Source organism: Oncorhynchus masou, chromosome 28, assembly GCF_036934945.1.
Source record: "Oncorhynchus masou masou isolate Uvic2021 chromosome 28, UVic_Omas_1.1, whole genome shotgun sequence".
Lineage (NCBI taxonomy): Eukaryota > Metazoa > Chordata > Actinopteri > Salmoniformes > Salmonidae > Oncorhynchus > Oncorhynchus masou.
Window position 1 is genome coordinate 26,160,761 of NC_088239.1, and position 24,778 is coordinate 26,185,538.

At 42.5% G+C, this 24,778-nt stretch overlaps 2 protein-coding genes across 2 annotated transcripts in view; both read left to right on the forward strand.

Moving 5' to 3' along the window:
• Positions 1-8,573, forward strand: part of topbp1 (DNA topoisomerase II binding protein 1) — a 31,348-nt gene extending 22,775 nt beyond the window's left edge. The window contains exons 26-27 of the mRNA XM_064941696.1: positions 2,569-2,730; positions 8,294-8,573. Coding sequence (XP_064797768.1) covers positions 2,569-2,730; positions 8,294-8,440 — 309 coding nt within the window. The 3' untranslated portion in view covers positions 8,441-8,573. The remainder of the gene's footprint in view (positions 1-2,568; positions 2,731-8,293) is intronic.
• An 11,078-nt stretch (positions 8,574-19,651) lies between these two features.
• tmem108 (transmembrane protein 108) overlaps positions 19,652-24,778 on the forward strand; it is a 62,022-nt gene continuing 56,895 nt past the window's right edge. The window contains exon 1 of the mRNA XM_064941697.1: positions 19,652-20,862. The gene's annotated coding sequence lies outside the window, so the exon portion shown is untranslated. The remainder of the gene's footprint in view (positions 20,863-24,778) is intronic.

Here is a 24,778-nt window from a genome sequence, read left to right on the forward strand (position 1 = left end):
TAGGATGAATCAGAAAAGGACCTTGGCTACATTTCATTCAGTTGCACCCCATTTAATAAGCGAGGAAACCGAAAACTGGCACCTGTCGTCATTCCTCACACATATGCTGACCAACATGACGCTTGCTGCCTACAGTTTTCTGTGGTGCAAAAAAGTATTTAGTCAGGCACCAATTGTGCAAGTTCTCCCACTTCAAAAGATGAGGCCTGTAATTTTCATCATAGGTACACTTCAACTATGACAGACAAAATGAGAAAAAAAAATCCAGAAAATCACATTGTAGGATTTTTTAAATTAATTTATTTGCAAATTATGGTGGAAAATAAGTATTTGGTCATTAACAAAAGTTTATCTCAATACTTTGTTATATACCCTTTGTTGGCAATGACAGAGGTCAAATGTTTTCTGTCAGTCTTCACAAGGTTTTCACACACTGTTGCTGGTATTTTGCCCCATTCCTCCATGCAGATCTCCTCTAGAGCAGTGATGTTTTGGGGCTGTTGCTGGGCAACACGGACTTTCAACTCCCTCCAAAGATTTTCTATGGGGTTGAGATCTGGAGACTGGCTTGGCCACTCCAGGACCTTGAAATGCTTCTTACGAAGCCACTCCTTCGTTGCCCGGGCGGTGTGTTTGGGATCATTGTCATGCTGAAAGACCCAGCCACGTTTCATCTTCAATGCCCTTGCTGATGGAAGGAGGTTTTCACTTAAAATCTCACGATACATGGCCCCATTCATTCTTTCCTTTACACGGATCAGTCGTCCTGGTCCCTTTGCAGAAAAACAGTCCCAAAGCATGATGTTTCCACCCCCATGCTTCACAGTAGGTATGGTGTTCTTTGGATGCAACTCAGCATTCTTTGTCCTCCAAACACGACGAGTTGAGTTTTTACCAAAAAGTTCTATTTTGGTTTCATATGACCATATGACATTCTCCCAATCTTCTTCTGGATCATCCAAATGCTCTCTAGCAAACTTCAGATGGGCCTGGACATGTACTGGCTTAAGCAGGGGGACACGTCTGGCACTGCAGGATTTGAGTCCCTAGCGGTGTAGTGTGTTACTGATTGTAGGCTTTGTTACTTTGGTCCCAGCTCTCTGCAGGTCATTCACTAGGTCCCCCCATGTGGTTCTGGGATTTTTGCTCACCGTTCTTGTGATCATTTTGACCCCACTGGGTGAGATCCAGCCCCAGATCGAGGGATACTATCAGTGTTCATGTATGTCTTCCATTTCCTAATAATTGCTCCCACAGTTGATTTTCTTCAAACCAAACTGCTTACCTATTGCAGATTCAGTCTTCCCAGCTTGTTGCAGGTCTACAATTTTGTTTCTGGTGTCCTAAGACAGCTCTTTGGTCTTGGCCATAGTGGAGATTGGAGTGTGACTGTTTGTTTGAGGTTGTGGACAGGTGTCTTTTATACTGATAACAAGTTCAAACAGGTGCCATTAATACAGGTAACGAGTGGAGGACAGAGGAGCCTCTTAAAGAAGCGGTCTGTGAGAGCCAGAAATCTTGCTTGTTTGTAGGTGACCAAATACTTGTTTTCCACCATCATTTGCAAATAAATTCATTAAAAATCCTACAATGTGATTTTCTGGATTTTATTTTCTCATTTTGTCTGTCATAGTTCAAGTGTACCTATGATGAAAATTACAGGCCTCTCATCTATTTAAGTGGGAGGACTGGGAAACTTTATGGATGGACATAGAGAATTAGTAGCTCATTCACGCACACCCACCCACCTAAAAGGACCAATCAATCAAATCTGTCTGCAACCCATCTCAGACACTTAAGCAAATCACATTTCTCCTTTTCAAAAAATGTATAAAAACCTTGCCTTAGATTCAAATCCTTTCTGTAGGAAATTAAAAACTAGTCTGCGTTATAGGATAATGCTAAATTAATGTAGCCTATCATATACATTGATGAAAATTTGAGGAGATATAAGCTGGAGACTGATCTTCAGTATTCATACCTGTTGACTTAATCCACATTTTGTTACATCCAGAATTCAAAATGGATTCAAGTTTTTTTTTTTTTTTTTTTCAGTCATCTACACACAATACCCCATAATGACAAAGTGAAGATGTTTTTTGAAATTTTAGCAAATTTGATTGAAAATGAAATGTCTAATTTCCGTAAGCATTCACACCCATGAGTCAATACATGTTATAATCACCTTTGGCAGCGATTTCAGCTATAAGCGTTTCTGGGTAAGTCTAAGAGCTTTGGCAGTGTTCCAGATAACAATTTATATTTTAGCATGTAAGACTCGAATAAATAATTGATTGCGGCAGGACTGTATTTCGCAATTGACGTGAACGGTGTCATAAGCAAGACGTGCCCATATAAAAATGTTTTAATACAGACTCGGTGGGCCTTTACTCTGTCATACTGCACCTCAGTCTTCATTTACTGTTCCTTAGTATGGAGAAAGTATGATATAAACTTATCTGTCTGACTGCCCATCTCCTCCATACTTTGTTGATATTGACAACGTGTACACCTCTGGATGTTACGCCATCCACCCTCTTTCTCTCTTCTCCTTAACCCTCTCTCCAGGTTCTCCCCAGTCCCTCTCCATCTCTGTACAAGGGAACCACACACCTGTTTGCAGAATTCAGTCGTTTGAAGCCAGGAGACTTCCGGGTGGATGTGCCAGAAGCCATGTCCCAGGGAGTCAAATGTCTGAAGCCAGAGTTCATCGCCGATTACCTCATTCAGGTTGGTGGGACTGTAACTAAAGCACATAACTGCCTCATAAAGGGGCATTATGTTGAAGGGAATATGTGTCTGACTGCTTTAAAGGCAGTTTATAGTGCCTTCAGAAAGTATTCCCACCCCTTGACTCTTTCCACATTTTGTTACCGCCTGAATTTAAAATGGCTTCAATTGAGATTTTTTTGTCGCTGACTTGAACACAATACCCCATAATGTCAACGTGGAATTGTTTTTAAAATGTATTAAAAGCAAAAAGCTGAAATGTCTTGCGATAAGGATTCAACCCCTTTGTAATGGCAAGCCAAAATTATTTCAGTTGTAAAAATGTGCGTAACTACCATACGTTGACTCACTCTGTATGCAATGTTTTAATGACTACCTCATCTCTGTACCCCACACATACAGTGCATTCGGGAAAGTATTTACACCCCTCGACTTTCTCCATTTTATTACAGCCTTATTCTAAAATTGATTACTTTTTTCCACCTCATCAATCTCCACACACAATACCCCATAATGACAAAGCGAAAACTGAAATATCACATTTACATAAGTTTTCAGACCCTTTACTCAGTATTTTGTTGAAGGTCCTTCGGCAGTGATTACAGCCTCGAGTCTACTTGGGTATGATGCTACAAGCTTGGTAAACCTGTATTTGGGCAGTTTCTCCCATTCTTCTCTCCATATCCTCTCAAGCCCATCAGGTTGGATGGGGAGCGTGGCTGCACAGCTGTTTTCAGGTCTCTCTAGAGATGTTAGATCGGTTTCAAGTCCAAGCTCTGGCTGGGCTACTCAAGGATATTCAGAGACTTGTCCCGAAGCGACTCCTGCGTTGTCTTGGCTGTGTGCTTAGGGTCATTTTCCTGTTGGAAGGTGAACCTTTGCCCCAGTCTGAGGTCCTGAGTGCTCTAGCAGGTTCATCAAGGATCTCGCTGTACTTTGCCCCATTCATCTTTCCCTCGATCCTGACTAGTCTCCCAGTCCCTTCTGCTGAAAAACATCCCCACAGTGTGATGCTGCCACCATGTTTCACCGTAAGGATGGTGCCATGTTTCCTCCAGACATGAAAATGACTGTCTAGTAATGATCAACAATCAACTTGAGAGCTTGAAGAATTTTAAAGAGTAATGTGCAAATATTGTATAATCCAGGTGTGAAAAGTTCTTTGAGTCTTACCGAGGAAGTGTGGAATAAGTCAAGGGGTATGAATACTGTCTGAAGGCGAACCGTATGAGTCTTCCTCACAACTGACATTTTAGCAATTTATAATTTTTCACAATTTCCTCATGTTTCAAATCAAATTTTATTTGTCACATACACATGGTTAGCAGATATTAATGCGAGTGTAGCGAAATGCTTGTGCTTCTAGTTCCGACGATGCAGTAATAATCAACGAGTAATCTAACCTAACAATTCCACAACAACTACCTTATTCACACAAGTGTAAAGGGATAAAGAATATGAATGAGTGATGGTACAGAACGGCATAGGCAAGATGCAGTAGATGGTATCGAGTACAGAATATACATATGAGATGAGTAATGTCAGGTATGTAAACATTATATTAAGTGGCTAGTGATACATTTTTTACATCAATTTCCATTATTAAAGTGGCTGGAGTTGAGTCAGTATGTTGGCAGCAGCCACTTAATGTTAGTGGTGGCTGTTTAACTGTCTGATGGCCTTGAGATTGAAAAACAGCTTCTGTCTCTCGGTCCCATACACCTGTACTGACCTCGCCTTCTGGATGATAGCGGGGTGAACAGGCAGTGGCTCGGGTGGTTGTTGTCCTTGACGATCTTTTTGCCTTCCTGTGACATTGGATGGTGTAGGTGTCCTGGAGGGCAGGTAGTTTGCCCCCGGTGATGTGTTGTGCAGACCTCAATACCCTCTGGAGAGCCTTACGGTTGTGGGCGGAGCAGTTGCCGTACCAGGCAGTGATACAGCCCGACAGGATGCTCTCGATTGTGCATCTGTAAAAGTTTGTGTGCTTTTGGTGACGACACATTTCTTCAGCCTCCTTAGGTTGAAGAGGCGCTGCTGCGCCTACTTCACAACGCTGTCTGTGTGAGTGGACTAATTCAGTTTGTCCGTGATGTGTACGCCGAGGAACTTAACTTACTACCCTCTCCACGACTGTCCCCTCGATGTGGATAGGGGGGTGCTCCCTCTGCTGTTTCCTGAAGTCCACGATCATCTCCTTTGTTTTGTTGGCGTGTGAGGTTATTTTCCTGACACCACACTCCGAGGGCCCTCACCTCCTCCCTGTAGGCAGTCTCGTTGTTGTTGGTAATCAAGCCTACCACTGTAGTGTCGTCCGCAAACTTGATGATTGAGTTGGAGGCGTGCATGGCCGTGGGTGAAGAGGGAGTACAGGAGAGGGCTCAGAACGCACCCTTGTGGGGCCCCAGTGTTGAGGATCAGCGGGGTGGAGATGTTGTTACCTACCCTCACGGCGGCCCGTCAGGAAGTCCAGTACCCAGTTGCACAGGGCATGGTCGAGACCCAGGGTCTCGAGCTTAATGACGAGTTTGGAGGGTACTATGGTGTTAAATGCTGAGCTGTAGTCGATGAACAGCATTCTCACATAGGTATTCCTCTTGTCCAGATGGGTTAGGGCAGTGTGGTTGAGATTGCGTCGTCTGTGGACCTATTGGGGCGGTAAGCAAATTGGAGTGGGTCTAGTCTGTCAGGTAGGTTGGATATGGTCCTTGACTAGTCTCTCAAAGCACTTCATGATGACATAAATGAGTACTACGGGGAGGTAGTCGTTTAGCTCAGTTACCTTAGCTTTCTTGGGAACAGGAACAATGGTGGCCCTCTTGAAGCATGAAGTGACAGCAGACTGGGATAAGGATTGATTGAATATGTCCGTAAACACACCAGCCAGCTGGTCTGCGCACGCGGCTGGGGATGCCATCTGGGCCTGCAGCCTTGCGATGGTTGACACATTTAAATGCTTTACTCACGTCGGCTGCAGTGAAGGAGAGTCCGCAGGTTTTTGGTAGCGGGCCGTGTCAGTGGCACTGTATTGTCCTCAAAGCAAGCAAAGAAGTTATTTAGTCTGTCTAGGAGCAAGACATGCTGGTCCGCGGCGGGGCTGGTTTTCTTTTTGTAATCCGTGATTGACTGTAGACCCTGTCACATTCCTCTTGTGTCTGAGCCATTGAATTGCGACTCTACTTTGTCTCTATACTGACACTTAGCTTATTTGATTGCCTTGCGGAGGGAATAGCTACACTGGTTTGTATTCGGTCATGTTTCCGGTCACCTTGCCCTGGTTAAAAGCAGTGGCTTGCGCTTTCAGTTTTGCATGAATGCTGCCATCAATCCAATGTTTTGATAAGAAGAACCTCATTCTGATGGCATTTTTTACCTCTTTCTCCCCAATTTTGTGATATAGAATTGTTAGTTACTGTCTTGTCCCATCGCCTCAACTCCCGTACGGACTCGTGAGAGACGGCGGTCGTGAGCTGTGCGTTCTCCGAAACACGACTCCGCCAAGCCGCACTGCTTCTTGACAAAATGCTCGCTTAACCCAGAGGCCAGCCGCACCAATGTGTTGGAGGAAACACTGTACACCTGGTGACCATGTCAGTGTGCATTGCGCCCGGCCCGCCACAGGAGTCGCTAGAGCGCGATAGAACAAGGACAACTTGGCCGGCAAAACCATCCCCTAACCCGTACGACGCTGGGCCAATTGGGACTCCCGGTCGCGGCCGGCTGCGACACAGTCTGGGATCGAACCAGGATCTGTAGTGCAGTGCCTTAGACCGCTGTGCCTCGAAGGGAGGCCCCTAACGCATACATTTACTTGTGCTCATCTAAGGACTACTCCTCTTGACCAGTGGTTCTCAGCTGGTTTTGCCTCGGTACCCAAATTGAACCAGGTTGTCTCAGTTGCGACCCAATATTAACATCACAAAAATCCAATTTGTTAAGCTATGCTATATTAAATGTTGCAACATTCCCACTTCTTTCATTGTCAATAATAAAATGTTGCCCATATTCTTGATGAATGTTAGTGAACTCAATGGTTTGAGACTACAAAATCAACAAATTACGCTGCTAATAGCTCTATTGAAAAAAAAGTTTTGCAAGTTCATTATAATTTCTAAACAATTTCTACCTGGTTTGAGTTCAGACTGGAGTATTTTTTTTTCTTTTTTTCCCATTTACTCAGACACGAGATCCATTCAAAACCTCCCTGGTCGCGACCTACCAGCTGCTCTAGATAAAACAATTAAGAGTTTTACAGGAACTAATGAGACATGCTCACAGTGTTCTAATCATAATAAATATAATTGAATGTAAACTTTAGCCAGTATACAATTTTTTTATGATTTATGGACAAACTACAGCATCATTTTGTTTTATTCAAAGAAGTTAGGTTTTAATAAAGTTTAATTGAATTAACTAACCCGAGAATTTAATCTTGAAGCATTTTAGTAATGAGAATTTGGGATGAAAATGTACAAAATTCTGGTGACAATTTTAAATGTATTTTAAAATAAGACCCTTTGCCAAAACTAGACTTAGGCCTTTGCTACAGACATGTTTAAAACTGGTTTCATGGTTATCACGCATACAAGTAATGTTGGGAAAGTCTAAAGCACGTGTTAAATCTAGAATTGGCTTCCTATTACGCAACAAAGCATCCTTCACTCATGCTGCCAAACATACCCCAGTAAAACTGACTATCCTACCGATCCTTGACTTCGACGATGTAATTTACAAAATAGCCTCCAACACTCTACTCAACGAATTGGATGCAGTCTTTCACAGTGTCATGTATTTTGTCACTGGTCACCCCCGAAGCAAACTCCTCCTTTGGCCGCCTTCCAGTTCTCTGCTGCCAATGACTGGAACGAATTGCAAAAATCATCTGAAGCTGGAGACTCATATCTCCCTCACTAACTTTAAGCATCAGCTGTCAGCAGCTTACAGATCATTGCACGTGTACATGGCCCATCTATAAATAGCCCACCCAACTACCTCATCCCGATGTTGTTTATTTTTTGCTCATTTGCACCCGTGTTTAATTGCTAAATTGTAATTATTTTGCCACTATGGCTGTTTTATTGCCTTACTCCCTAATCTTACTTAATTTGCACACACTGGATATAGACTTTTCTATTGTGTTATTGACTGTACATATGTTTATTCCATGTAACTCTGTAGTTTGTGTCGCACTGCTTTGCTTTATCTTGGCCAGGTTGCAGTTGTAAATGAGAACTTGTTCTCAACTGGCCTACCTGGTTAAATAAAGGTGAAATGTGTATATGTGTGTTGTTTATTTATTTATTTTTATATATATATATATATATATTACTCCCATGACTAGCCGGTCTGGCTCTTGTGTGTACTAGTTCTTCACATCCTTGCAACTGATGTTTTTTGGATTATGATAAAGTAAGTAGCAGTACCATGCCATTTTAGGCGTTTCTAAGCAGTGTTCTTGTAAAACATGAAGGAATCTAAATTATGGCTAAAATATTACATGTTGCTCCACTAAGAAAATCAAGACTGATACTAAAACTCATAAGTATTTTGTCTTTTTGTCCAGGAGCCGTCTGCACCAATAGAGATGTACTATCTTCCTCAAGCGGCCCAGTGTCTGCCAGTGGGCGCAGACGTCAGCCGCACCACCCCGTCCCACAAGCGCAAAGTATCAGGAGATTCCTCCAAGCTCAAGAAGACCCGCCTCAAGTGAAAACATCGGAATTTAGAGCTGTGGTGTCAACAAGTAAATTCCATTTTAGAAACACCCTTGCGAGCCTTAATGATAGTATGTCTGTAAATAAGATTTTTTTTTAAATATTAGTTGTATAAAAATAAAATTAATTTGACAAATGTTTGTATTGTGATTGATAGGCACTTTCAGCAAGTCGGACAATGTTCTCAAGCACTCAACACTGAGAGATGCACTGTCGATGTATGTCCTATAGAGGGCACTCCACAATCGGTTTGAATCCCAAGCATCATTCCTGGAATGAGTGCATTGTTGTTCATTGTTTTAAGCATCATATGCTGAACCATACGAGTTTTTTTTTTCGCCTCTAAGTCTACTGATACCAAAAGCAGGGACAAAATGTTTCAACCTTTCCTTTTTTCATTGACAACGTGAGTCCTCTTGAGATCAATTCTACCTGCTATGAAGTGATAATGGCATTTGTTCAGGGTGTCACACCAGTCTCTGACCCACGCTGTCACATCCGTTGCCATTACTGGCACCAACCTTGTTACTCATGGCAACCACTTACCACCACACTGCTGCCATTGCCTCGCTAAGCTATAATTATTTTTGATATGATGGAACATTGATCTCACCTACCAGATTCCACTTATGCGTACGTATAAACACAGAACAAGCTGGCAAAGGCTAACCAATTCAGAGGTTTACTTATTGTGCTGGAGAACAAAGAAAAAAAACAATGGAAAAATGAGAAGTCCCCAGAGCCCACTAGATGTGTTCAAAGCAGTTGTGCTGACCTTGCAACAGCTGTGTGGCGCTCTGGTACTGTGAACACCAGATTTCTTACCCTGTTATGTGCCAATGCCAGACTGGTGAGGGGCAGGGTTTCTACTACACGGCTATGTGGAGGGGTAAGTGGTTTAACCTCAAAATGGCTAAGCTGTTGGTTGAATGCTGCAGGATTAGGGGAGAAGATGGGGGAGTGCTCCCCGCAGAGCAATCGGGTGACACAGGCTTTCTGAACCAAACTGGGTGCGTAGCCTACATTTCCACTGATATGGTGCTAAACATGCTACAGTATTGTCTTGTTGGTTACAAAAGAGTGGTCCTCTCGCAAGCGCAATACTCCCTAACCCATTTAATCGACTTAGTGTTTAACAATTGTGCTTCCATGTTGGCTAGATATAGGACATCCACAATGGGAAGCCCAATTATATTCCTCTGTCCCAGGTCTTTCTGGAGGCTCAGATAAGGGTTCTCTGCCCCTCCACAATCTCACTGGCCATGGCTGTGTCCCAAATGGCACCCTATTCCCCAGATAGTCCACTATATAGGGAATATGGTGTCATTTGGGATACATTTCATAAGACAAATGCTGCAGGGGCTGAGGAACCTAATGAGAAAGTCAAACCACTGGGACAGCGCACAGCATGATTCCCACAACAATGCCATGTTTCCTTGGTGATGATGAGAGGGACATGGGAGCCTGTGGCAGTGTTGTGTGCTCTCCATCTCTGAACCCAATAAACATTGCAATAATAGAAACCTCCATTCATAGTGAACTGATTTAGTAAATATTAGTGGTATAAGCGAGAGTGAGAGCCCATGCCATGGCCCATAATTAAAAACCTTCCAAAGTGGGGTGTCTCGGCATCAAGGACAACCTAGTTAAATCAAGTTAATTTAAATGTTTTCTGTCAACACTTGTATTTATTTAATGGGGTAATCTTTGTATTCAGTTAGAGGGTGTTGTCTTGGATTTTTATTTTATTGAATATCCAAAACATACAATATACTTTCAGAGAACCCGCTCAACAACTACACCATACCAGTCATCCAACAACTACACCACACCAGTCTTCCAACAGACTCCTATTCAGAGCCACACACGGAAGCATCCAGGGTCAATGCCCTGCCCAAGGGCACGTTGACAATCTCCCACCAGGCGAAAAAACAGATTCCCCACACCACACACACAGTTCCCCAATAGCTGTCCCTCAACCTTTTGACCTGATTTTTAACTTATCTTTGACCATCATTCTATCTCCCGCACAGCATCTCCACTCCCACTTGTCTCTAATTCCACATCCCAACCCTCAGCCCATCTCATCTATCTCTGCTGGCCACCCACTTCGGGTTTCTACGCAACACATATCTTTCAACTATGCTGTGATGTTTAACATACAATTTCAATCTATCTAATTTAATAGAATCCACAGATTGCGAGTTGAAGATAAATAATTTTACTAAGAGTATTAGTAATTGACTGACCTGGTCTCTCCAGATCTCCTAACAGTACTATTTCTAGGGTCAATTTTAGATCAATGCTATGTGTTTTCAGCCATTGATGAACCTGAGACCAAAAACAGGCTACCTGAGGGCAATTGCAAAATAAATGGTCTCTTGATTCTGTATCCTCACAAGAAAATCTGCAGCGCTTCGATGATTTTATTATCCTAATGTTCAACATTTTGTTGGTGGCAAGAATTCTATGTAATAATTTTAGCTGAAAAGCATGAAGTCTTGAATCTTGCGTTTTATATATCAACTCATACACCCTGTACCATGGAATCGGTACATCAAAAATATCTTCCCAACTATTTTGTAATCTGTATGACACAGTTGTCAACATCCTGGTCCTCAAATGAAACTGGTATACTTTCCTATATGCTTTTTTAATTCCTCTGCCAGTTTTGATCCTTTATATTGGGCAGACAGACCAGTTCCCTGCCTCCTCCCATTGCCACCTGCCTCCATTTTTGGGGTAATGCTGTAATCAATTGGTTGTACTCTTGGATTGAGCAGACCTTCCAATTCTGTCCATGAAGGACATAACTCAACCATTCCAATGTACAATATCATTTAAGAACATAATACCCTTTTCAAACATCTTTCCCATAAATACAGGTATTTTATCAACCAGCACATTTGAGTTCAGCCATAATATTTGTTCTATCTTTTCAAGGGGATGAAATCGTAGTCAGCTCTGCAATGCCTGTTTGAAAAAGAGAGCTATTTTGAAAAAAAAGCAAGATTTTCAATTCATTGAAAATAAGACTTGGCAATCTGCACAAAGGCAAAAAGGCCATTTTTAAGCAATGGATGAGCTTTTCTTAGTAATTTACTAAAATGGGTTCAAGTAAAACGTTTGAATAAGGGAGGCTTTTAGAGAGGTTTATTGCTTTTATATGTAATAATATCAACCCACCCAATTCATATTCGTTATATAGATGGGCACACTTTATTTTGTCTGATTTAGCGTCCCAGATAACGCTAAATATTTTTTGCTCATATGATTTGAAAAACAAATCATCAGGAGTAAGCAGCACCATAAGTGAGTAAACTGAGATATGACTAAGGAGTTAATCAGGGCAAATCTTTCATTAAATAGACAAGTATTTACCTCTCCATGGTTGCATGATGTTGTCTATTTTTACAAGTTCTCTATTGAAATTCATTGTGGAGAGCTTATTTCTATTTTGCGATATGAATACCAAGTATGTCTACTGCACCATCAGCACATTGTATATGTAAACTGCAGGGAAATGTCAAAGTTGTATTTTTTAAAGATCCAATACGTAATATTGTACACCTATCAGAATTAGGTTTTAGTCCAGAGAGTACAGAAAAGTTATCTAGATCTTCAATGAGACATTGCAGCTAGTGTACTTAATATAAAACTTGAGTCATCTGCATACATTGTTTTTAAGCCTTGGATTTCTAATCCTCTCATGCTGTTATTGGATCTGATTTTAATAGCTTGCATTTCGATGGCCATAACGAATAGATATGGTGACAGAGGACAGCCTTGTTTAACTCCTCTTGACAATTCATAACTCTCTGAGAAGTATACATATTTACTAATTTACACCTGGGGTTGATATACATTTATTTTACCCATTTTATAAGAGAATCACCAAAATTGAATTCTGGCATTTATAAATAAAACCCAGTCTTTATCAAATGCCTTTTCAAAATATAAATACCAGGCCTGGCTTCTTAGATGTTTCTTGACATTCTATTATTTCTAGTAGATGTATATTATCTCCAATGTATCGTCCATGTAAAAAAAACCTGTCTGATCAGGATGAACAATACCTGGTAAAAACCCTTTTAATTCTGAGTGCTATGCATTTCGCAAGAATTTTTGCATCACAACATTGAAGTGTAAGGGGCCGCCAGTGTTTTAGACTGGGTCTTTATATTTGCCATCTGGGTCTTGTTTGAATAATAGAGAAATCAGACCTTCCTGCTGAGTACCTGGCAGACTAACATTTCTATAGGAGTAGTTAAAACAATCTAACAATGGAGCTTTTAATGTATAAAAAAAGGCTTAATATACCTCATTTTATTTTTTATTTCACCTTTATTTAACCAGGTAGGCTAGTTGAGAACAAGTTCTCATTTGCAACTGTGATCTGGCCAAGACAAAGCAAAGCAGTTTGACACACAATCAATAATACAGTTGAAAATCTATATACAGCATGTGCAAAGGAGGTAGGATAACCTACCGGTGTGCCATCAAGCCCTGGGGTTTTTCCAGACTTAAAGGATTTAATAACATCAAAAAAATATTACTGTAAGTGGCCTTCGCAGTGATCTTTCTGTACATTTGTTAATTTTCCATTTTTATATTATTTGGAAAGAATTCCTTACTGTAATCTTCATTCAGTGGGAGAGGATGAAACAGAAAAGAGAACATCTGCCTAAAATATTTAGATATTTAGAAAATATTTACAATTATATAGATGGCTGTCTTCAGTAACGAGTTTATGCAAATTATTTTTGTTAGGGTTCCCGTATTGGAGATTCAGGAAGAATTTTGTTCTTTTTTTCTCCATATTCCATCCAGTTTGCTTTATTTTTGTAATAGATTACATTAGATTGTTCTTGATTAAGTTCCTCAAGTTTTGGGGGTTTTCCCTCTAACTTATTTTGTATCTCTGTAGTATCGTTTTTATTGCCATCTACCTGTACTATTGGTTCACGGATTTCCCTTGTTAGTCTTGTCTCTTTAGCCAGAAACGGCTTTTTTATTATTGATGAATATTGAATTGAATTAACTCTGAAGGTACATTTAAAGGTATCCAAAACAATAATGGGATTTGTTGAACCTATATTATACTGGAAGAATTCTGTTATTTCCAATATCCCCATCCATGTGGAAAATCTATAAGATTTATGTGAATGCCAATTAGATGATGAGCCGATCGCATTCTGTCTCATATATTAAAACTTTTTAAACCTTTGATGAATGAGACAAAGTAGTTAAGACGACTACCTTGATGTAGTCTTCTCCATTTCCACCTTACCAAATACTTTTAAACTCAGTTTTTCATAATTCCTGACATTTAATCCTAGTGAAAATTCCCTGTCATAGGTCAGTTAGGATCACCACTTTTATTTTAAGAACGTGAAATGTCAGAATAATAGTAGAGAGAATGATTGATTAATTTCAGCTTTTATTTCTTTCATCACATTCCTAGTGGGTCAGGAGTTTACATACACTCTATTAGTTTTGCCTTTAAATTGTTTAACTTGAGTCAAATGTTTTGGGTTGCCTTACACAAGCTCCCCACAATACGTTGGGTGAATTTTGGCACATTCCTTCTGAGAGCTGGTGTAACTGAGTCAGGTTTGTAGGCCTCCTTGCTCGCACACGCTTTTTCAGTTCGGCCCACAAATTTTCTATAGGATTGAGGTCAGAGCTTTGTGATGGCCACTCCAATACCTTGACTTTGTTGTCCTTAAGCCATTTTGCCACAACTTTGGAAGTATGCTTGGGATCAAAGTCAAATGGGAAGACCCATTTGCAACCATGCTTTAACTTCGTGACTGATGTCTTGAGATGTTGCTTCAATATAGCCACATAATTTTCCATCCTCATGATGCCGTCTATTTTGAAGTGCACCAGTCTATCCTGCAGCAAAGCACCCCCACAACATGATGCTGCAACCCCCGTGCTTCACGGTTGGGATGGTGTTCTTTAGCTTGCAAGCATGCCCCTTTTTCCTCCAATATAACGATGGTCATTATTACATTTACATTTAAGTCATTTAGCAGACGCTCTTATCCAGAGCGACTTACAAATTGGTGAATTCACCTTCTGACATCAGTGGAACAGCCACTTTACAATAGTGCATCTAAATCATTTAAGGGGGGGGTGAGAAGGATTGGTTTATCCTATCCTAGGTATTCCTTGAAGAGGTGGGGTTTCAGGTGTCTCCGGAAGGTGGTGATTGACTCCGCTGTCCTGGCGTCGTGAGGGAGTTTGTTCCACCATTGGGGGCCAGAGCAGCGAACAGTTTTGACTGGGCTGAGCGGGAACTGTACTTCCTCAGTGGTAGGGAGGCGAGCAGGCCAGAGGTGGATGAACGCAGTGCCCTTGTTTGGGTGTAAGGCCTGATCAGAGCCTGGAGGTACTGCGGTGCCGTTCCCCTCACAGCTCCGTAGGCAAGCACCATGGTCTTGTAGCGGATGCGAGCTTCAACTGGAAGCCAGTGGAGAGAGCGGAGGAGCGGGGTGACGTGAGAGAACTTGGGAAGGTTGAACACCAGACGGGCTGCGGCGTTCTGGATGAGTTGTAGGGGTTTAATGGCACAGGCAGGGAGCCCAGCCAACAGCGAGTTGCAGTAATCCAGACGGGAGATGACAAGTGCCTGGATTAGGACCTGCGCCGCTTCCTGTGTGAGGCAGGGGCGTACTCTGCGGATGTTGTAGAGCATGAACCTACAGGAACGGGCCACCGCCTTGATGTTAGTTGAGAACGACAGGGTGTTGTCCAGGATCACGCCAAGGTTCTTAGCGCTCTGGGAGGAGGAAACAATGGAGTTGTCAACCGTGATGGCGAGATCATGGAACGGGCAGTCCTTCCCCGGGAGGAAGAGCAGCTCCGTCTTGCCGAGGTTCAGCTTGAGGTGGTGATCCGTCATCCACACTGATATGTCTGCCAGACATGCAGAGATGCGATTCGCCACCTGGTCATCAGAAGATTAATTGTGTGTCGTCTGCATAGCAATGATAGGAGAGACCATGTGAGGTTATGACAGAGCCAAGTGACTTGGTGTATAGCGAGAATAGGAGAGGGCCTAGAACAGAGCCCTGGGGGACACCAGTGGTGAGAGCGCGTGGCGAGGAGACAGATTCTCGCCACGCCACCTGGTAGGAGCGACCTGTCAGGTAGGACGCAATCCAAGCGTGGGCCGCACCGGAGATGCCCAACTCGGAGAGGGTGTAGAGGAGGATCTGATGGTTCACAGTGTCGAAGGCAGCCGATAGGTCTAGAAGGATGAGAGCAGAGGAGAGAGAGTTAGCTTTAGCAGTGCGGAGCGCCTCCGTGATACAGAGAAGAGCAGTCTCAGTTGAATGACTAGTCTTGAAACCTGACTGATTTGGATCAAGAAGGTCATTCTGAGAGAGATAGCGGGAGAGCTGGCCAAGGACGGCACGTTCAAGAGTTTTGGAGAGAAAAGAAAGAAGGGATACTGGTCTGTAGTTGTTGACATCGGAGGGATCGAGTGTAGGTTTTTTCAGAAGGGGTGCAACTCTCGCTCTCTTGAAGACGGAAGGGACGTAGCCAGCGGTCAGGGATGAGTTGATGAGCGAGGTGAGGTAAGGGAGAAGGTCTCCGGAAATGGTCTGGAGAAGAGAGGAGGGGATAGGGTCAAGCGGGCAGGTTGTTGGGCGGCCGGCCGTCACAAGAAGCGAGATTTCATCTGGAGAGAGAGGGGAGAAAGAGGTCAGAGCACAGGGTAGGGCAGTGTGAGCAGAACCAGCGGTGTCGTTTGACTTAGCAAACGAGGATCGGATGTCGTCGACCTTCTTTTCAAAATGGTTGACGAAGTCATCTGCAGAGAGGGAGGAGGGGGGGGGGGGAGGAGGATTCAGGAGGGAGGAGAAGGTGGCAAAGAGCTTCCTAGGGTTAGAGGCAGATGCTTGGAATTTAGAGTGGAAGAAAGTGGCTTTAGCAGCAGAGACAGAGGAGGAAAATGTAGAGAGGAGGGAGTGAAAGGATGCCAGGTCCGCAGGGAGGCGAGTTTTCCTCCATTTCCGCTCGGCTGCCCGGAGCACTGTTCTGTGAGCTCGCAATGAGTCGTCGAGCCACGGAGCGGGAGGGGAGGACCGAGCCGGCCTGGAGGATAGGGGACATAGAGAGTCAAAGGATGCAGAAAGGGAAGAGAGGAGGGTTGAGGAGGCAGAATCAGGAGATAGGTTGGAGAAGGTATGAGCAGAGGGAAGAGATGATAGGATGGAAGAGGAGAGAGTAGCGGGGGAGAGAGAGCGAAGGTTGGGACAGCGCGATACCATCCGAGTAGGGGCAGTGTGGGAAGTGTTGGATGAGAGCGAGAGGGAAAAGGATACAAGGTAGTGGTCGGAGACTTGGAGGGGAGTTGCAATGAGGTTAGTGGAAGAACAGCATCTAGTAAAGATGAGGTCGAGCGTATTGCCTGCCTTGTGAGTAGGGGGAAGGTGAGAGGGTGAGGTCAAAAGAGGAGAGGAGTGGAAAGAAGGAGGCAGAGAGGAATGAGTCAAAGGTAGACGTGGGGAGGTTAAAGTCGCCCAGGACTGTGAGAGGTGAGCCGTCCTCAGGAAAGGAGCTTATCAAGGCATCAAGCTCATTGATGAACTCTCCGAGGGAACCTGGAGGGCGATAAATGATAAGGATGTTAAGCTTGAAAGGGCTGGTAACTGTGACAGCATGGAATTCAAAGGAGGCGATAGACAGATGGGTAAGGGGAGAAAGAGAGAATGACCACTTGGGAGAGATGAGGATCCCGGTGCCACCACCCCGCTGACCAGAAGCTCTCGGGGTGTGCGAGAACACGTGGGCGGACGAAGAGAGAGCAGTAGGAGTAGCAGTGTTGTCTGTGGTGATCCATGTTTCCGTCAGTGCCAAGAAGTCGAGGGACTGGAGGGAGGCATAGGCTGAGATGAACTCTGCCTTGTTGGCCGCAGATCGGCAGTTCCAGAGACTACCGGAGACCTGGCCGAACAGTTCTATTTTTGTTTCATCAGACCAGTGGACATTTCTCCAAAAAGTACGATCTTTGTCCCCATGTGCAGTTGCAAACATTAGTCTGTCTTTTTTGTTCTGGGATTGATTTGCACTTTTCCCATAGTGTTTATTCTTGCATACTATTGTTTGTACAGATGAACGTGGTACCTTCAGGCGTTTGGAAAATGCTCCCAACGATGAACCAGACTTGTGGAGGTTCAAAAAAATGTCTGAATTCTTGGCTGATTTCTTTTGATTTTCCCATGATGTCAAGCAAAGAGGCACTGAGTTTGAAGGTAGGCCTTGAAATTCATCCACAGGTACACCTCCAAGCTTCTAAAAACGTAACATGATCATTTTCTGGAATATTCCAAGATGTTTAAAGGCACATTCAACATAGTATATGCAACTTCTGACCCACTGGAATAGTGATAGTGAATTGTCAGTGAAATAATCTGCCTGTAAACAATTGTTGGAAAAATTATTTGTGTCATGCACAAAGTAGATGTCCTAACCGACTTGCCAAAACTATAGTTTGATAACATGAAATTTGTGGAGTGGCTGAAAAATGAGTTTAATGACTCCAACCTAAGTGTATGTAAACTTCCAACTTCAACTGTATATCTCACTAGGTCGGGATTTTTTAGTCTCCAAATATCCACTTTTGTGCCCATAATATTTGTGATTTCCTTAAGGGCACGGTGATAATTGTTTGTAGAGTTATTACCTTTACGGTCCAATGAGGTACTTAGCACTGTGTTATAGTCTCCTACCATAATTATATGATAATTTGTTGCCTGTAAATTCAATAAATTGCTATAAATGTTTTTGAAGAAGTATGGATCATCCTGATTGGACCATATAGATTAATGAACCAAATCTCTTTTTTGTCCACTTTTATATTCAAAAGGATCCAACTTCCTTGCAAATCATTCCTGACTATTTGTACATTTAGATCAAATTTTTTGTTAATTATTATCATCACACCTTTTGAGTTCCTTTGTCCATGACAGAAAATGATTTCACCACCCCATTCCTTTTTCCACGCAACGTCATCTAAGGATGTAGAGTGAGTTTCCTGTAAACAGTATATGTTATATTCCTTTTGTTTTAGCCACGTATACTGATCTTATCATATACTGATAACCTGCTAAACTGTTACAATTTTAACTGGCTATACTTATTTCACCCCTTACCATTACTAGATACTATTCTTAGTCTAAATTGACCATAATTAGTGCTTGTGAAGTTACTGCCATCAGAGGTATTATGACGGTCAAAATTAGAGCTTTCAAATGTCTCATATTTAGAATTCAAGAAACAGGTTCTAGCAATATTTGTTTTATTCCCTTGCATGTTTGTCTGTGAGCCAATGCAACAGATGTTAGAAAATTGAGACAAGATATGTGCGTAGTAAAATTGAGTAGGTTGATGTGTATGATAATGGATGTGATTTAGTGAGAGTGTGTACGATGTCTGTAGAAGAGTAAGACTATGTGTGCTGTCCAAATAAATAATAACTCTGCCAATTTGCATGGTTAAGTGTCTGTGTGTAACATGAAGTGAGTATAGCCTTAATATTCATGATGATAATTGTAATCCATATCATATGACCGTCATAGTTGCATCATAATTACTTTTAACATCATTGAAAAACACATCCCAGCATTTCCATAGTAATTGATGTTTCACATGATCATGAAAGATACTTTGCATTGCTCTAGAGATGGCTTCACTACAGTACAAATGTATTCTGTACAATATGTTATTATTCCCCAATGCCCCTATTCTGGTATCTTCCCCTTGCTTGTCGTACACATATTTAAACTTGTAGACAAATACATAAAAAAAATATATACAAATGAAAAACATATTAAATTATGAAACAGTTCTCGACAATAGAGTGAGAAGAGAGAGCGAGATCAGGTGTGTGTGTATGTATAAGTCCGTATGTGTAAGCGAGCATGTAATTGAGTATGTGTGAGTTCATATCCACTTCATAGTGGTCAGATATTTTTACAGTTCCCATACTTTCTTTTTTTCGTAACCTGAAGTCCCTGTAGGATTTAGTACAGCCATGGTGTTATGGAGCTGTCTTGGAATAGCTGTCCATCTATAAAGAGTTTGTCCACAATGAGAAAGGCTTACTCTTCTCCCTCTGTTGCCTTTGTACCTTGGAAATTGGTCATTGAAACCGAATTTGGTCCCTTTAAGCTCCCCTCACCTGCTTTTGATCAGCTCCTTTTGTTGGTAGTGTTCAAATGTTGTGATGATTGGTCGGGGACCCTTGGTCTTGTCGCTCTTGAGTTCCAATCCACACAAAAGAATGGAACACAAACTTGCAGTCCCAACCGTAAAGGCTAACTGCGTCATAGAATCCTTAGCAACAAAACTTTAGTTCTTAGATTTGTTTGTCTTGGATTTGTTTTACATTGAATGCCCTTCTTTTCTGGGCCTAAACCCAAACACTGAAGAAATGATTGTCTACATTAAATAATTACATTTTTGCCATGAAACTACTGTCATATGTAGGAATTAATATTAATATTTGATACAATTTGACATTTTTGAGGGGTTTTTTTACACCTTAAAATGCCTTATGGGTAAAACCACATAAGGGCAGATTAGTATAAAATACAGTATCTGCTCTGTTGTCAGGGCACATGTTGACAAGATGCTGGGGAATATATGGACCAGCTGAGCATTTGTGAATAGTCACCTCAGTGTAGCTCTATAAACTTGGCGTTTTGTTATATTTCAGTCTTCTGTGATGTATATAAAGTGTAATTTTGGGTTGCAAACTTACATTTCAACTCTACCATACATGGTACATATGTATTTAATTTAAACCCATAACCATGTGTGTGATGTGTATACTTTTGTCTCAAAGTAGATTTGTTAAAGAATACCAAGTAACGCTCTGTGTGGACCCCTGTTTAAACCACAGGTTAATGGGACAATTCATGCTTATCCGCAGGGGCTCTTAGAAACGTAGCCCCTAATCTGAGTCAGGACCAAAAAGCTGTGCCTGACGTTGCAGCAATATGTCCTCATTAAAATTCCGCGGCTGTACTCACACCACGAAAATCCAACAGTCATTTAGTTCCTTGTGCACCCGCACAGTAGCCTAATCCCATATGATGCGCCTCATATTTGCGAAGCCTGTTACCTCCACCAAGTGGTTATTTGCTAGCGTTGTCAGGTCCAAGGATTTCAGTGGAGGCATCCCCGCCATCCTATTGTGTTGAAAAAAACTGAATGGCTCCTCCTGGGCAGCAACATAGAGCTCCCTCGGATTGAACATGGAGCTCATGTGACTTTCTGGTTCGGAACCAGACACGTGCGCGCGGCTTGTGTGACTGGAGTGGTGACACAGCGGCTTTTGGGGATTCATTTGACTGGGATACGCGGAGTGCCCGACGTACCAACGCACCTTGTGTAATAGGTAAGCGGAATCATTTGTGTGGCCCCTAGGCTATTATTTGCTCAAATTGTAACACGTTTCGTGCATTCGTGAGTCGATAGTCGATATATGCATCACTGGGTTACTAACCTCTTGTGTAGATCTAGCTACTCTGGCGTTTGTTACATTACAACCGCGGTACAGTTATTTTCGCGCGCGTAGCCTATGTGAGTGCGATTCTCTGCGACTCTTGAATGTTTTCAGGAGACTCACTCTATCGGAGTAACGATATCAATAGGCCTCCCAGGCTACTCGGGCAACTGTCTAATCAATTAATAACCCATTCATCAGCTATTAATTACAGTTCACGGTTGTGAGAGCCAAGGGAATACAATACACGAGTCATGGTTTAGAAACAAAGACGCTCAATAACTGGCTAAAAGACAAATTGTTGAGTTACTGTATCTGACTGTGGTGGTGTTGCCTCCGGTGTAAATCGGTTCTATTTCTAGTAGACTGTTGCAGCACTTGGCCTGTGGGAAGACGAACCTGATGTTCCACAGTATTAAAATAATTGGGGAGAGAAACTATAAAAGTACTGTACATTCCTGTTAAAAAGGATGCAGAGCAAACAATTGTGGGTATATTTCCACCATCATCAAATGCACTCGAACCATTTTATGTCGTATCATTGCCATTTCTTAGCCAAGTTAGGGATTCATCCATGCACGTGGAGACTTTGGGAGGTGGGGGGGCACATGGACGTTTTCGTAATTGACCCTGAACTAATGACCAACCGGTGGTCTCAAGTATACACTGAATGCCGGACCTAAAACCCAACAGGGGTGGTGACAACCTACAGTAAGCTCTAGAAGTATTGGGACAGTGCCTCTTTTTGTTGTTTTGGCTGTGTACCCGGCACTTGGGATTTGAAAATAATACAATGACTATGGGGTTAAAGCGTCTGCTAAATGACTTAAATGTAAAAATGTAATGTAAATGTTAAAGTGTATTTTCACCCATGTTGGGTGAACGTTTAGAAGTTACAGCATTTTTTTTATACATAGTCAACCCATTTTAGGGGACCAAAAATGTTGGGACAAATTCATTTATCTGTATTAAAATAGTAACAAGTTATATATTTTCTGTATTAAAATAGTAACAAGTTACATATTTGGTCCAATATTCATGGAATACAATGACTGCATCAAGATTGTGAATACACATTTGTTAGATGATGCATTTGCTGTTTGTTTTGGTTGCGTTTCAGATTATTTTGTGCCCAAAATAATTGAATGGTCAATAATGTATTAATTTCTAATGGGCACAAAATAATCTGAAACGCAACCAAAACAAGCAGCATATGCATCCAGCAAATGTATAGTAACAAGCTTGATGTAGTCATTGCGTGCTTTGAATATGGGACCAAATACGTAACTTTCTACTGCTTTAATACACATAAGTGAATTTGTCCCAATACCTTTGTCATTGTCCCAATACTTTTGGAGCTCACTGTAGGTCATGTTTACTGAACCCTGAACCATATTCATCATAACAATTAATCTCGTCCCCAGGCTATTGCATTTGGGCGAAAGTGTCTGGGAACGAGATTACACTTCATCAAACAGACTGTTTTACCACTTGACCGCTATTTCCATGTTGTAATCCATCCATTGTTGTTGTAGTTGACTGGTTATGGAATGTATTATTCATGAAAACTACTGTGTATGTGAAACTGAGAAACCATTGAGAAGGAAGACATGGCAGAGACAATAAGTACATTTTTCTTCCATTAAAGGGTAAATTCCCGCAGGACCAATGGAAGTGCATTATAAGCGGCACTCTCTTAAACAGCAAGACGATTATCTTCTCCCTCACATTGAAGACCTTTTTAGCTGGAAACTTTGGCTTTGTTTCCTCAGCAACAGTGAGGTAGTAAATTGTGTAGTTGTTAAGTGCGTGTTAATTGAGCCTGCTGGTCACTCTTACCATTGTGATTGGAATATTGGTCCCCAGTTCTCCACAGAACCCCCCCACCCCCACCCTCTTTGTTCTGTGGATAATCCTCCACTGCTGTGTGCGGGGGAAGGGGCGGGGTCATTAAGGGGCATTGACATCTGTAACTGACAGCTTCCTTGGGGTCCATCTGACATGCTGTATGTGGATCTCAGAGAATGGTTAGTGAAATACACGAAGGACGCATCCAATCCAAGGGACTAAGTAAACAAAATAACCTGCAGGATGGCAGTCTCTTTAGAATTTAGATTGTCTGTCACCCTTGATGAGTTAGCTACATGAATTTGTCAAGTCAAAATGAACTGTTTTAGTACTGATCTAGGTTGTCCGAGAAAAAGACCAAATGCGGTCATTGTTTACCATGACAAAGAACTAGAACCAAAATGTTGTGACTGGCTTTTATTCAACTCCAATGTTATGCTGTCCTAACTGGAGGAGTGACATGTAAAGGACATGAACCATTCCATCTGGGAGATTTATGGGTTATCCCGGTCCAATCCCCCATGATCCTTTCTGATGTGCTTGTGATGGAGGGCAGACCTGGGAAAGTGTATCGACTGTCTGGTATTGACAGCAACTGCCTCCCACTTTATAGACCTATCTGTCTTCTCTCATCTAGAGGAGCGTCAGGGGACCAGTGGTTGGACATCCTGCGGTCTTATCAAAATTGTCAGGAAAAGTCTGCAGCAGTAAAAAAAAAACACCCGGAAAGTATCTACTTTCCCATCCAAAACATTAGGCCTCCTCCAACAAAATTATCAGGGATGGTTCAGGAAAAGGAAAAATCTGGTGTCTGACTCTGGGTTGTTGAGAAATACGGTAGTAGCGAAGCTCTGTGATTGCAAGACCGTGTGAAAGTGTTGAAATGTAGGCTAGTCAGGGCACCAGGCTACATAACAGTTCCACAAAAGCCCCCATGACTGGCGGAGCATGGTACGACTAGGCCTTACAGCATGAGGTGGAATTTACCCCCCTGAGTAAATGTGGCCCCCGCAAACTATACATGCTTAGGGTAGACTTAGAACTCACTACCTTTAGTGCTGACAAAAGCACCATGCTGGAAAAACAGGATTTCATAGAACAAGAGAGGGAAGGAAAAAACAGCCACCTGCTTCTCCTTTCCTCCATTTTCTAAATGTCACACAGCATTAGCGACTAGCGATACACTTTCAGACTCGGCTGCCTTAGAAATGAGTTTCGTTTAAGCCGAAAGAGTTGAGGGTTCACACACAAGAACCGCAGGAGTTGGTGACACGCTGAAGACTGTTTGTTTGGAACAGCGAAAGCGCTCTATTCGAACCAGGAAGAAAAGTACATTTCCCCCTTAGCCACTTATGATCCTATCAGCTAGAGAGCGCTCCCATAGGAGATGGAGGAGCGTTGGCCAGCCAAGCAGAGCGGTTAGCCTCGCAAAAAAATGGCTCTCAATGGTGGTGACATTTCAAAAGCCATTACACTGTATAGAGACCAGTATCAGACTGAGGTCTGTCTGTGCATTGGGGGGTATCTGAGTGAACAGTGATATACCAACCACCGGACGCTTTAGGAACACAAAAGGCCAGGCCAGGGCTAGCAGAGGCCCCAGCTACACAATCACATCAGCAACTACAGGAAAAGCAGTGGTAATAGATACGTAGCCATTATGTTGATTAAAGGGGCCGATGGGCACAGGGAGATAAGAGCGCAGGCATCGGCCGGCCAAGCATGAAGACGACGTGTTTACATTGGGAATTCCTTACATTCCTCGGCTGCAGCCACGTCGATCCGATTCTACACCTCCACCCACTGACGCTCGGGTCGTTCATCCCCTGTGACAATGGGGTCCCCCAAGAGGAAGGGGCAGGGTCCTCTCCGGCCAACTTCTATGTGACAAGCTGGTCTTATGATCCTCTCTAACTTCCAATGGAAGCTCGGCTAAGTCATCTTGCGAAAGCACCCCTAG